General features: G+C 40.1%; 1 protein-coding gene across 2 annotated transcripts; it reads left to right on the top strand.

Annotated features, from left to right (window-relative positions):
- The first annotated feature begins 1,458 nt into the window (after positions 1–1,458).
- Positions 1,459–14,185, top strand: CUNH5orf34 (chromosome unknown C5orf34 homolog). Of its 2 annotated transcripts, XM_042875169.1 has the most exons (12): positions 1,459–1,668; positions 1,918–2,007; positions 4,608–5,251; positions 6,223–6,324; positions 7,561–7,684; positions 9,269–9,360; positions 9,565–9,634; positions 9,925–10,095; positions 11,106–11,194; positions 11,959–12,051; positions 12,838–12,878; positions 13,579–14,185. In XM_042875169.1, exons 1-12 carry the CDS (start codon positions 1,474–1,476, stop codon positions 13,761–13,763), a joined length of 1,896 nt encoding a protein of 631 aa, XP_042731103.1. In that variant the 5' UTR covers positions 1,459–1,473; the 3' UTR covers positions 13,764–14,185. The 2 variants fall into 2 exon arrangements, 1 of the variants encoding a protein (XP_042731103.1); XR_006179709.1 differs by lacking the exons at positions 11,106–11,194; positions 13,579–14,185 and having other exon boundaries at positions 1,468–1,668.
- The last annotated feature ends 203 nt before the right edge of the window (positions 14,186–14,388 follow it).

The raw sequence follows: 14,388 nt of genomic DNA on the forward strand, positions 1-14,388 counted from the left end.
CCACAAACTGAACACAGTACTCGAGGTGAGGCCTCACCTGAAGTACTGCTGAGTACAGGAGCAGGATGACTTCCCTAGTCCTGCTCACCACACCACTCCTGATACAAGCCAGGATGCCATTGGCCTTCTTGGCCACGTGGGCATATTCAGCCAACTGTCCATCAGTACACCAAGGTCCTTTTCCATCAGGCAGCTTTCCAGCCACTCCTCCCCAAGCCTGGGGTTGTTGTGACCAAATTGCAGGACCAAAACTTGGCCCTACTGAAACTCATACAGTTAACCTTGGCCCATCGATCCAGTCTATCCAAGTCCCTCTGTAGTGCCTTTCCACCCTCAGGCAGACCAACACTGCCTCCCAACTTGGTGTTGTCTGCAAATTTACTGAGGGTGCACTCAATCCCCTCATCAAGATCATTAACAAAGATGTTAAATAGAAGTGGCCCCAGTACCGAGCACCTGGGGGATGCCGCTCATAACCGCTGCTAGCTGGATTTAACTCCATTGACCACAGCTCTTTGGGCCTGGCCATCCAGCCACTGTTTCACCCAGCAGAGGGTACGCCCATCCAAATTATGGGCAACCAGCTTCTCCACGAGAATGCTGTGGGGGACAGTGTCAAAGGCTTTACTGAAATCCAGGTAGACCACATTGACAGCCTTACCTTCATCCACTAAGTACATAAAATGCAATCAGGTTTGTTAGACAAGATCTACCATTTGTAAACCCATGCTGACTGGGTCTGATCCCCTGGTTGACCTTTAATTGGTCCACGATGGCTCCCAAGATTATCCGTTCCATAACCTTCCCGGCTACCAACGTGAAACTGATAGGTCTGCAGCTACCTGCCCTTTGTGGAGATGGACTTCACATTTGCCAGTCACCAGTCCGCCGGGACATCTCCAGTTAATAACAGACCAACAGTCTGTCCCCTTCTTTCCCATAGCTCCTCCTTAGATACTGAAAGGCCGCTCTCAGGTCACCTCACAGCCTTTTCTCCAGTCTGAACAGCTCCAGCTCTCAGCCCATCCTTACAGGGGAGCTGTTCCATCCCTTGGATATTTTTGTGACCTCCCCTCTGCATGTGCTCAAACAGGCCCATGACTCTCCCGTACTCCACGTAGGCTGGGCATCCGTTTTTATTTCTGTATTTTAACCAGAAGCCACTGCTTTACACGGCAGTAACTTCCTTTTCAGGAGCTGTTTTCATTCACGCCACTCCTGAGCACTTCTCACTCAAGTATGAAGGAATCATTACTTAGTCCTGCGCAGCCTGAGCGCAGACACGAGCAGGGAGACTGCAGCAGACGCGGCGCACCATCAAATCGTGAGAAAATACAAACAAAAATCACAAGGACCTTTTCACTCCGCACACCGGAGACGCCGTGGCAGCAGCCCGCCATGCCGCAGGGCGCGCCGGGGGGGGGCAGGCAGGGCCCTGCTCGGCGACCCGCCTCGCCGCCCGCCTCCTGGGCCATGGCCGCGGAACGGCTGATGGTGCTGTACGAGGACGACTCCGTGGAGGTGCACTACGCGGACGGGGCCCGCCTGCTGCTGTCCCCCTGCGGCTCCGAGTACCTGTACGAAGAGGCGCTGCCTGCCGCCGCCCACCCCCTGCAGCCGGCGGAGAGCACCCGCCAGCGGGTCGCCTTCGTCCTCAGCGCCTACAGGGTACGTGGCGGCCGGGGGCCTGCGGACCTCGGGGAGGGCTGGGCGGGTAAAAAAAGAAGTCCGCCGGCGGCGAGGCAGCGAGTGCCTGCCGAGGAGCCCACGTTCCTGCGGTGCGAACCCTGCCGGCCCTGCGAGCGCCGCTTCGAACTCTGCTCCGGAACAGCAGCGCCTGCGCCCCGCTGAACGGCTTTGGCTGCCTAGGAAAGCGTGTGATGCTACGGTTTTATTTTTGTTTCCTTGTTTAACTAGGAGCAAATTCTGCGAGCTCTCGACTTCCGGAACACGTTTTCTTCTCGGCCGTATTTACCCTCTCGTATTATATCTCCAGAAAGAAAAAGAGTAAGTTCTGCGCACATAACGCCTGCACACGGACCTTCCCCAGCTGCGACGAGCGGTGCCGGCGCGGCTCCGTACGCCCCTGTGGGTGCGGGCCTCCACGGCCTCAGTGCAGGCTGCGCCTTGCCTTGCTGACTTGGTTGCAATACAGACGTTTTAAGTTACAGATGTAAATTTTAGTTGATCCTTTGCCCATAGTCCTGCATATCTTTTATAGCTGAACAGCACAGATTTTAATTGCTCTAAAACCCCAAATATTTCATGAACTATCTTACATATTGTTAACTTTCCTTTCATGAAAAATTGCCCAGGTTAAATCCACTGAAATACCATTTTCTGAAGGGCTGTGAGCTGTACCATCCTATCACAATTCCCTGTCAGTCCTTACCTCTCCTTCCAGATGCGCTGTGCTCATACTGATGCTCCATGGTGTGCAGCAGTGGGTGACCTCCCACCTTCCCCAGGCTCAGCTTCTCGTAGAAGATGGGTGACTTTCCACTGAGTTTCTAATTACTCCTGCTTCAAGATGCAGAGGATAGCTTCCCAGAGCCACATCTGCCTTATTTGTTGCTGTGCTTTTTTTCTTTTGGTTTAGTTTCTGCTGTTTTTCTTCAGGCAGGAGTAGTATTTTTGTAGTTCGTGAGATAGCCCTTCCTCAGAATGAGACCACTGATTTATCATCAGTTACTGTTCTGTATTGAACATGTACTGTTCTACCAGTGCATGTCTTCAAGGCCTTTGCTGTTTCCCACACTTGGGCTGTACAGAATAATAAGAGATAGCATTTACCAGCTGCCACATACTCACAGCAAAATCTCATAACAAGGAGTTACCTACATCGGCCAGCTGAGGTCTTGTGAGAGTGAGCATGAAGTAGCTGGCTAAAGGCCTGTGGCTTTTATGGACAGTACTATTTTCACTGGGCTGCATCCACAGTTACCTTGTTTTACTTCACTTGTGCTTAAATTCAAAACAGTATAGCTCAGTTAGGCCATGGTTTTGTATGTAAAGTTAGGATTTCTTTCTCATTTATACTGCATTACACTTAGCTCCAAAGAATTTTTACCTGCAGCCTTATTGAGCAGTTTCCTGATTTTCTGAGGGCAGATCCTTTTGCAGTTCTTTTCAACCAGTTTTCATCATTAGCATCCAAAATACCTTCAGTGTACTTTGTCACCTTGCTAGTACACTCATGTTGCCATGTTTCATGTTTAATGGATTCTGTACTTTTCCAGTGCTGGGCTGATGTGTGCTCCTGACATGATTTGAGTATTGAGGCTTAACCCTGCTGGCAGCTCAGCACCATGCAGCCATTTACTGGCTGCTCTCCAGAATGAGGATGAGGGAGGGGGAAAGGTAAAACTCACTATTAGAGATAAAGACAGCTTGATAGGAAAGAAAACGGTTACAGGGAATTAAAAAATGCACAAAGCAAGTGGTGCATAATGCAGCTAATGGCTGCCTGCTGACTGATGCCCACCAGCCCCCAAGCAGAGGGCCCTGTCTCTGGCTCCCTCCCAGCTCCTTTTACACCCCTAACCCTTCGCTAGCCAGACAATGTGAGAAGCTGAAACATTGTTGGCTCTGTATAAGCACTGTTCAACAGCAGCACACTCAGGTGTGATCAGCTGTATTCTTATCCTAAATCCAAAACAACACCACACCAGCTACTGGGAAAAAAAGTTAGCTCTATCCCAGCCAAAACCAGGATGGTGAAGTGAGGCAAAGCTAATTAAATTGGAATAAAACATATGATTAGGAGCATGAATATTCTTCCGCTGAAGTATTTTTCTGAATTTATTTGAGCGAGTCTCTGCTTCTTTTTTAGTTTAGGAGCCTGTACTTTAACAAATAAAATCGGGCTGGATGTTTTCTGTGCAGTGATCAGTTGTAAAGACAACACAAAGGAAAATGGGTCCTTTTAGGGGATAGCTTGCATATGAAAAGTACTCTGGACAGAATTTTCTGTTTTCAGAATGTAATTACTGTATTTTCTAAGTTGTATCTAATATACATATATACATGTATAGCACAAGGACATATACTGTGAAAATGTTTCACATTTATTTTGTACAAAACTACTAACTGAGGCAGCAAGCTGCACTAGGATATCACTGGAGTAAGATGAGAATATTTTTTGAGGCTTCTCAAATGCTGTATTGTAAGATTCTAGAACCTTCATTATATTTCAAGTACTTGTTCAGAAGTACATCCTATCCACATCTCAGCAATAACTGTGTCGTAACTTCAGTATTTCTTAAGAAGCATGTCTTAAGAGGTCTTATTTTCTTAAGAGCATTTCTGTTTCTTTGAAATAGAAATACCTGCTGTCAGTGGGTAGTTGTACCTGGTCAGTCAGTCATTAACTTTCATAGTTTGCATGAATAGATATTAAATTACAAGCTTTTTGTTAGATAGTATCCTGTTGAAACAGCAGAAGATGATACGAAGTACAGATATTCTGAGTTCATATGTACAAATAAATACAGAGTAAAATTTATTGCCAAACATTAACTTGCAGAAGGACTGGATAATTCTTCCACTGTAATTTCTGGCAAGTAATGTCACTGTACCTTACAGCTCATTCCAGTCCTTTATCTTAGATTATTTTCAGTGATATCTCAGAAGTTAGATGGCCTGACCCTGTTACTGCTGATCTGACAAGATGCATAAGGAATAGCAGTGTGAAGATCTCGTCAGTAGACGGTTATGCCCACCTTTATCTGCCTGAATTGCAGCAAGAATTTACTGTGGAGTTCTTATGTAAAGTCAGCCAACCATTTGCAGCATCCTCACACTTCTCTCCAAAGAACAGCAACTACAAAACCAAAGATCAGTATGGAAAATCAAAAAATTCTGTTCCAGAAGTGTCATCAAAACAAATGAGACTTGATAATAAAAACAATGAAGACAGTCATGCTGAAGATAAACACAGAGAAGCAACCAAATCAAACAGCCAGAGGGACAGAGATGGAGTTCCTTTGTTTTATACAAATTGTTCTTCTGAATACATATGGGTTACACAGCGTTGGTCGGTTTCCTCATGCCCAGAAGAATGGAAATACCCTCTGTCATTGGCATTGATGTGCTACAGCTTACATACTGTTAAGAACGCATTAAAGACATGCGAGGAAAAAAACCACACATCTACAGGAGCAGATGTTTCACAAGACCCCAAAACATACGAAGCAGTATCTCGTCTGCCTGCAGCTTTGCCGATCAGCTGCAGGGCACCACATTTACACAGGTAGCTGTATAATCAGCAAGTATACAGATGTATAATCGACAGGTATACAGAGAAGTTAGGCTGGTCTTTTAGAGAGCGTATAGCTGGAAAGACTATCATGTTGGAAAGGGATAATCAGAAATGAATGGAAAAGCTGTTCCATCTCCTGGGCTCACAGAAGAAGTCTCCAAGAGGAACAATCTCCAGAGAGAGATCCTTCCTCAGTGGCAGTCAGCCCTTACATGGGGTCCAGGAGAGGTGCAGCCAGGCTGCACCCCTTCCGGTCACACAGCTGAACTGCCTTCGTCTGTGCTCCCATGGCTGACTCAGTGCTTGCCAAAGGTGATCAATTTGAGGTTCAGGCCGTGATCCAAGAGTTCCCATACACTAACTTTTACTGTTTGTCTTAACTATATTACGTATATACATACGTTTCCACAAGTATGGACTTCAACCTTTAGCAAAACAACTGATTTCTAGCTATAAGAAATAAAAAATACAGCACTGTACTGTGTTTTTATTAGAAACTTCTCAAAATATGATATCTGTCAAACCAACATTCTTATCCTTCAGTAATGACTAAAGAGTAATTAGTCCAGAGGGAAAAATACATTTTCTGACCTGCTTTGTAAATGAAAATGAGAGTACTGAAAACAGCACCGTATTGTTTGAGGTTTTTTGCTTGTTTGCTTTTTCTCATTTTTGAGAAGGTAATTCTTCTAAAGTAAGCCAGTGAAATAGATTCTCTGTCAGCACTGCTAAAAATAATTGAAAATTTCATTGTAGGCTCAAGAAATTGAATTCAGTAGCTAACATGCATAACTAGGAACTAGAAGGCATTTAAAGTATGTGGCCTATTTTCTTCTGAATAGATGTGCACATATCTGTTTTGATCTAGAAATATGTTCCTATTTAGGATACAGAAATTATTACCAGAAAAAAAAAAAAAAAAAAGTTGAATTTTACTGCAGTTTTTACTGTATTTTTTACAGGTGGAGTTTCTGTGACTTCTTTCTACAAAACAATCAAGATTCTGAAAAGTTTTCATACCCTCAGCTAATTCAAATTGTGTGGTGCAAGGGTGTTTTTTATAGGTAAGAAGGGAGTCCTCCTTCTCATCCTCACTTGTATGGGAATTAAACTTTAGGACGTCATACTTCATTCCTTTGCAATTTTGTGATAAATGGTGTGCTGTCTTTATGTAAGGTTCTGTTCATTTCTGCTGTTCGTACACTGGGCTTCAAATTTGCTTTGCATTTCCTAGTACAGTATAGTTCCAGGTCTGAAAGTAGGTACGCCTAAAACGAAGAGTTTGAAATAATGTTTGTGGCTTCTAAAAAAGTGATCTAATTTCTTAGAGGCTTAAATGGACAGCTGTAACTGCCACAGGCTTCACTGGCAATTGCAGTGCTTGATTTCTGTGCAAATTACAGCACTCATCTCAAAGCTGAAATCTTCACATTTTATAAACTGTTGTTTTGGTGACTGTGCAACTCCTGTGTTGTAGGGAGCTGAATTCTACTGAGTTCTACGTTTTCCTATAAATGAGTTTGTCCGTGTGGTTTTCATTTTGTTGTTTGTTTTTTAAATAAGAATTTTTGTAAAATAAGCTTTTTAAATCTGCTCTACAAACTTTAAAATGCTATAGTTACTATCAAAATTTAGAAGTCTTCAAAGCTTTGATCCTTCTCCCCATGCCCTTTTTTTTCCCTCATTCTAATTCCTCAATTTTGATCTCATCAAAAAAAAAGTTGTTTATCAGCTTTTTCAGTACGTTAATTCATTTCCTTGTAAGTCTTACATCTCCCTTTAATGCTTCCATTCCAATCCAGGCATACAACCACACTGTTAACTGAATCATTAGATGAGTATTAAGGCTCCAGAATATCATATAATCACAAGAAAAAGACAGGTGATCTTAGTAAAAAAAAAATAGGTGCAATGTACATGAAGATTTCAGGCCGTTTGGAAAGCATTTGGTCACACAGTTTTTATTCCTGCGTATGCTAGTTAGAACATGTCCAACAGAAAGAACATTCCTTCTCTCTTCAGCATTGCTATATTTTTGGGCCAGTGGCATGGACATGGAACAACTCCTGTGAGATACCTCAACCCAAAAAGCTCTGTTTAGTTTTTCGAACACGCTAATCCTGCACCAACCTCCAGCCCATGAAAATAGAGCCTGGTAATGCTCATCACCTGTCTAATATAACTTCACTGTTTGGGAAAGAATAGAAAAATGTTCTAATGTTTTTGAAGTTTACTAACCTATAACTTCTGTTGATGGAGTATTTTAAGAACTTGTTAAAAGCCTAGTTTTTCTCTTTTAGATTGCTCCATGGCAGAAGAAACATCACAGAAATTTATCCTGGCGATGAATCACTTTTCAAGTCAGAAGGAGATTTTTTGGGAAACTACTTTGTACATTATACAATTCAGAAAGGAATAGAAAAGGTAGAAATAAAACTGTTCAAAAATGTGTTCTGAATTCCTTCAATTTAGCGTCTTTGCTTTAAGACATTTGGATATGCAATCTGTAGTGAAAACTGCATTGTTGTTCGGATGATTGCTGTATAATTGGATCAAGCAATCTGTCAGGAAAATAATTAGATTATTCCTTCTGTTACAGAATGTATTTTCCATAGGTTGTAGGCAGAATAAGAAAAATATCTAACATTGTAATATTTATTTCACAAGCTCAAGTAAGTATTGTAATGAGATTCTATAATATCCACTTTTCACTAATATCAGTGAGTTTGCTTTTTAACCTAATGTTGATTAGAGTTTAATCTTTTTAAAATTAAAATATTTTAAGCATGTTCTTTCTTGCAGTAGTGTACTATTTGGAGTCATACACTTTTTGGTTCTGTTCAGTCCTTGCCAAAGACCAGCTGTTCCATGCTGGAGAAATGATTTTGCCTCTCTATGGTTTGTCCTGATTATCTGTTGCTTTTTCCAGAGTAGGTGCTCTGAGGTACTTATGCAATTCTTGATGTAATTTATTGCACATAGCTGCAAAGATACTTAGAAATGTACTAAACTGCTGTTTTCATATTGGAATTCCTGTGCTGGAGAAAAACGGGTAGTACTTAAATCCAGTCAGCAGCTGAGATATTCTAATGGATGTTTGGGCAAATGAAGCAGTCTGCATGGTGAGGCTGTATCTTTATGAAGGCACAGGTTTAACATTCTACCATCCTGAAATGTTACAATCCTGCAGTTAGATTTATTTGGAAAAAATACATATATTTTAAGAGCAATATCCAAGTCTGAGCATCACGCTAAGGAGAATTCTTTGAAAATAAGAGAGAACTGTGGCACTTCACTGAAGAAGATGCCTGTAAACCCGTCTACGTGTGGTGGCATGTGGTCCTTTCTAGTAGGGTCAGAAAACATTTGAAAATTGAGAAGGAGATGCAACAATCCTTTAATCTCTTCTGATCCATAACATAATATCTGCTGTCCAGTAATAGCCATGCTTACTGGTATGGCCTTCTTAGATTAGGTGAAAGGGAAACAGAAAAAAAAAAATAAATAGATTGTTGATTAGTATGTTATGTATGACCAAAAACTTTCTATAAGCATAGTAGCAGAAATCTTTCATTGTTTTCAGTGATAAATTTCTTTAGCATGGCTTTTATTCCACTTCTCTTTCTTAACTTTATCATTTTTTTTCCTCTGTTTATGAAACATAAATGCATGTTTAATTTTTTTTTCTTCTGTCTTTAGGCTCAGGTATTTGTATTTTTAAAGCAACATTAAGGATTAATGTTGAATTATTTGAAGCTAGCCTCTAACTTGTAGTAAAACTTAGTTACTTAGCAATTAATAGTAATTATAGTCTGCTTCTTCTCTGATAAAAGAAATCCTTAGTCCCTACTGAGTGCATGGAAACTGTGGATGTGTCTTTTTACAGAACTAGACTTAAAGGATCCTGCTGGTTTGCAGTCGTTTTTTTATCTTTCAAGCTTATAAATACTCTTTCCATGCTACAGTTCCTTTATAAATAAGAAATGTTCCTTCTGCTCTTTAATGCAGAGAGAAGAAAAGATGTATTGGGTAAATAGTCTACCTCCTGATGTACCAGGAAGTCAGTACTCTATATCTTCCATTATTACTGAAGCAACCAAGTAAGTTATTTTTCTCATTTATTTTTGATACATTAATTCCTCTGACTTTGAGAGGACAGTAATTGAAATTACATGTATTATGTACTTAAGTAATTAAACAGATTCATAGTAGCAAAGAAAACATCTGTAACTTACAGAATGTGGAGGACATACTACAGTAAGAACAAAAGGCTTAATATTTTATGTTGACTTTTTCTTCCTCAGAATGCTTCAGTACTGCTACAAGACTAAACTATCATTAATTCATAACTATCATCTCTGCTGCTGGAAAATGGTACGTAGCTGAAGATGTATAAATCTTTCTGTGTTACAAAGATGACTATATGGGGTACGGGACCTAGTCTAGAGGGAATGGTGGTGATCAGATCCTACAAAGAAAGCTGAAGAGATTTGGGAACCAGGAGCATGCAGAGTTGATTTGTGTTGGTGAAGCAGAAAGAAATTAACTGACAAAGAGAGATGCACGTTGTCTAGTAAAACATGAAAATCTCAGAAAGATACAAACAGCTTTAATGATGTAAGTGACCCTTCCTCATTATTTTTAATGTTTTTGTTTGGCTCGAGGTACCTGAGACAGATGGACGAGAAACTTTGCCAGTTTTGCTGGATGAGAAGGTTATTCCTGGCATAGGAAGACTTCTTGTATATTCAGACCATAAAGTCCATGCTGTTTTCTGGGATGGTGTCTCCTTGAATATGGTCTGGGATTTCAGCTCTTGCTATACAAAGATTCAGGTAACTCAAGGGATAGAGAAATAACTATTCTTAAAAATCTTCATTAAAAATGGTAATTATGAAACAAATGAGAAAAAAAAAAAAAGAAAGAAGAAAAAAGATGTGATGTGAATGCAATACAAGCTGGGGTCTTTTCAGAGTCATAATTCCACACAGTTTTCTACTATGGCTTACTCTCAAGCTGATACAGAAACTGTGGAGATGCCGCCATGTATTGTAGGCACGTTACTCAGATACTGAGGAGGAAAAATATTTTAGGGCACGGCTCACGCCTGAGAAATAAGTGAAACTTTATCCTTTTGAGAGGTTGCTCAAATTGGTGAAAGAAGGGAGTGGTATTTTTTTCCTTTGTTGTTGTTACTTCAGATTGTTTATGATTGCACAAATAGATAGTGAAAAAATACTTTGTGGATATGAGTCTAAATATTTTTTTCTTAAAATTTTAGATTTATTTAGTATTGCAGTAAAAAGATTATGTTGACTTGTGCACTACAGAGTGCTGAAATACAAAATGGCACTACAGAGAAAATTATGTCACAGTAAAATTCAAAGTTGGCTGCTAAGACTTTTGGCTTCCATGTCTTTTCTTTTTCTCTGAGATGACTAACCACAAAAAAAGCTGTTAAAGTGCCTGAGGATATAAACAAAATAAATACAATACTCAGCTTGCCAAAAGAGTAATAGCTGTATGATGTGATTGAGCTGAAGTCTTTACACTCAGTTGTGATGAAAGTAGGAAGAAAAGAAAACAATACAGACCTGGAAACGTTCCTGCAGACATTTAGAAATAAATAACTCTAAAACAGCACAAAAAACAGTGTCACATCATGGCAGGTTTTTCTTCCACCTTCCCCTATGTTTGTGATAACAGACTGTAAGAAATTGTATCCTTCTCAAAAAGCACACTTCAAATGTTTAAAGTGTTCACGTATAGTTTATTACTAAAACAGCAAATGGTATTACTGTCCTTTACTTATTCAGACAGCAGCAAAATAATTTTCTTTCCTAAGGTAAATGAAGATGTAGGCTGGTGTAAATTAACTACTCCTGATGGGGCACAGCAGCTAATCCAAATAAGGCATCCTGGAATCTATGAAAGGTATAAGCAATTTAAACAATTTGAAGTGAAATACTAAAAAGTTTTAAGCAAGCCCTTTTATATAACGAAATGGTAGTTACTGGAAGTACATGGGGGGGAAGACATGCCCAAATATGTAATGATAGATAACGCATAGCTGGCAGAGATTTGAGACTTGTATGACTCAGGATTACTGTATATGGTCATTCCAGTATAATTGCTATAGAAGTGTAATGTCTTTTAAAAAAAGGAAGCCTTAAGCTAGAGCTGCAGCTTGGCACTTAAATCAGAGGGTAAGCAAAATTAAAAAATCTTTGTGCTGTATGAAGCTGGCATATAGAGCTGGAGTAGTGCTTTATCCAGTTTTTGCTTTATTACTGATACTGACCTCCACCCGCATGGTCCTTTTTCTAATCCACTTGCTCTATTCACAGCCTCATTATGGGAATCATCAGAACCTTACTGCACTGCATTTTAGCAAGCTGATAACCACACACAAATTAACGCTTGTATACTGTTCATTACAAATCAGATGGCTTTGTTATAATTTTCTGTAACTGCACAGATTTAAATGTTAAGGATATTCTTGGCAGAAAAAAAAAAAAAAGGAAATTAAAAAAAGGCAAAGAATCAGAGAAAAAGCTAGATTTTTTCAGTCATGGCTTTTTCTTTCAAACAGATTTATTTCTTTGCACTTTTTACATGGTGGGGGGATGTAGCTTGAACTAGGAGAGTTTGCATTTCTCATCTAAATAACTACTTTTTGTCAAATTTCATGTTAACAGGTACATCAGAACAGTAATAGGATGGTGCAGCAGCTTGAATGAAAGCAAGGAGTCTCTTGAATTTACCACACACACTGTAACTGAAGAAAATTGGTACTCATTTTTATGCTAAATAAATGACTATAAATAACACTAAGCATAAAACTCAATAAGACTACAAACGCTGAATTTTATAGACTGCATTTCCTAAGAACCAGAAATGAAAACTGTAAATCCATTTATTTTGTGTAGTTTCATATTTTTCATTCAATATTTAATGTACAGAAAGTTGAGTTCTAGACAGAGTTCCGTGGTGTTTCTTCCTGCCTTACTTAAAAGTCAGAATGGTGATTGCTCTGCCAAAGAAAGAATCATGTTACCAAAATAATATCTTACAAAGTGAAAATGAGATTCCAGACTGAGAAGGGCAGTTCTTTTAACAGAACACTGAGCTGTCCGAAGGAAGATGTAGAACTTTTATAAGACATCTGGATCTTTTGCAAACATATTTGTCCTTTACAATATATGCTAATGGCCAAAGGACTACTGGCATAATATGCAACAATATTCGTGTCATTACAGATGTGATAACTGAAACACTTGTTATGCTTATTAGAGCAGATAAAGTAGCTGATAAAATAAGTGTGTATATCTATATATATGTTTGTATACATACAGGAAGGAGGCTGTTTACTGAACTGAGCCCTGATTTTTGGAATTAATGATTAGTATTAGTGATTGATACCAATTAAAAAATGTGGGGTTTTTTGGTTTTTTTCCACTTGAAATTCTCTATTTTTTCAATATTTCTGAGAAACTACTCAGATCTGATGTACAAAAACATGGTTGAGAAACTTTTTAGATAATATTGTAAATAATAACCTTTCTTTTCTTGGACAGGTCTGCCGATGCTGAGCTTGAAAAAATACAGAGATTCAACTGTATCCTTTTGAAAGCTATGAACATTCATACTCATACGAAATTCATCTCTATATTCAGAGCTGCCTTTTTAGAGCATCAGAGGCTCTCTGTTCTGTTCTCGCCTCCTTACTTTCTTCCTAAAATTACCTTTTGAAGTTGCATTTCTCATTTATCTTGACCAATTTTTGTACAACAGCACTGGAAACAAAAATAGTAACACAGTACAACATGAAAGTAAAAAACAAAAGCGTTAACCAAAAATCCAGTAATGGGTATTACATCTGCTAATTACAATCATCTGCTAATCTGTTCCTGGGGGATCAATGATGCATTTGCCTCTTGGTGTGCTGCAGTGAGGTGTCATCCTGTTTATCAGCTACCGGAGAATTGCCCAGGCAGCCAAAAAAGCATGCAGTGGTTAATTTGCTGAAAGCCATTGTGTACTTCTCTTTATGGCAGTGGTTTACTTTACTACCGTGAAAGTTAATCCTGTGAAACTCCATTCTGACATCAAAAGTTTTATTTTTAAAGCAACTCAGGTAAACAGAGGCCTTAGATAATGGTCTTCTCTAGAATTGTTGTAGATGTTTTAATTTTTTAGTTTTGTCTAACTACTGTGGTATAAAATGTGAGCCTCTCTAATGCAGAATGATGGTTAAAATACAGAGAAGCATTTTTTGTCAGTATTGGTGGAAGACTATTTTTCTTAACTACTGCTAGTTTTATTGGATAATAGCAATGTTCTGGAAGGGACATCTGCTGCAAGAAGCAATCTGTCTGTCAAAAGAAGAGAAAGTGGGAGTGATCCTGAGGAAATCAGCGAAGGACACGTTTTGGAGGCTCTGCAAAATACCTCTAGAATAATTCAAGATATTGAATCTCTTCTTGCTAGTGCTGGGAAGTGAAGGCCTTTGTTGTGTGCCTATGCAGGCACTGTCCCAGCTGTCCCAACAGGCCTGGGTGTGTGAGGGGAAAGAAGGGCTGTGGCAGATATACAGTATGGCCTGACCTGCCCTGTGTGATATGGTGTGGATAGGTGAGAATGGGCTGAGCGATGGGGCACAGTAATTGTGGCAGGGCTGGTCTGGCAGCGCTAGTTTTAATTGTAGGAGTGTACTGAATGTCCACTGGAATCGTGTATCTTCACTGTGGGACCGACTTGTTTCAAGTTGCTCAAATGATGGCAGGTGAGGTAGGGCAGTTTTCACAGTAAAAGCATGCTTTTGTTCAGAAGTTTGTACCAAGTAGTTAAGGATTGGATAGAGTAAAAAGTTGTCCAAACGGTTCCTATTTATTGTTTTCTAATAAAATACGTATCCAAAAAGTGCTCAGCCCGTCTTTGTGCGCGGCCACCCGTCCCAAGTGATAAAGCATCAGCCGGTCACCGTAGTTTCGTCATGCGGCGCTGTGCTACCCTCAGCTGGAATTGGGAACGCAACGCCGTCCGCGCCGCCGCGGAACATGAGCTGCAGGCGGGGAGCGGCCGCTCTCGAACCGCGCTCCCGGCGTGCTCCGCGGCCACGCATGCCT

The sequence above is a fragment of the Lagopus leucura genome, unplaced genomic scaffold (assembly GCF_019238085.1).
Source record: "Lagopus leucura isolate 7727_CA_CO unplaced genomic scaffold, USGS_WTPT01 Super-Scaffold_100014, whole genome shotgun sequence".
NCBI lineage: Eukaryota > Metazoa > Chordata > Aves > Galliformes > Phasianidae > Lagopus > Lagopus leucura.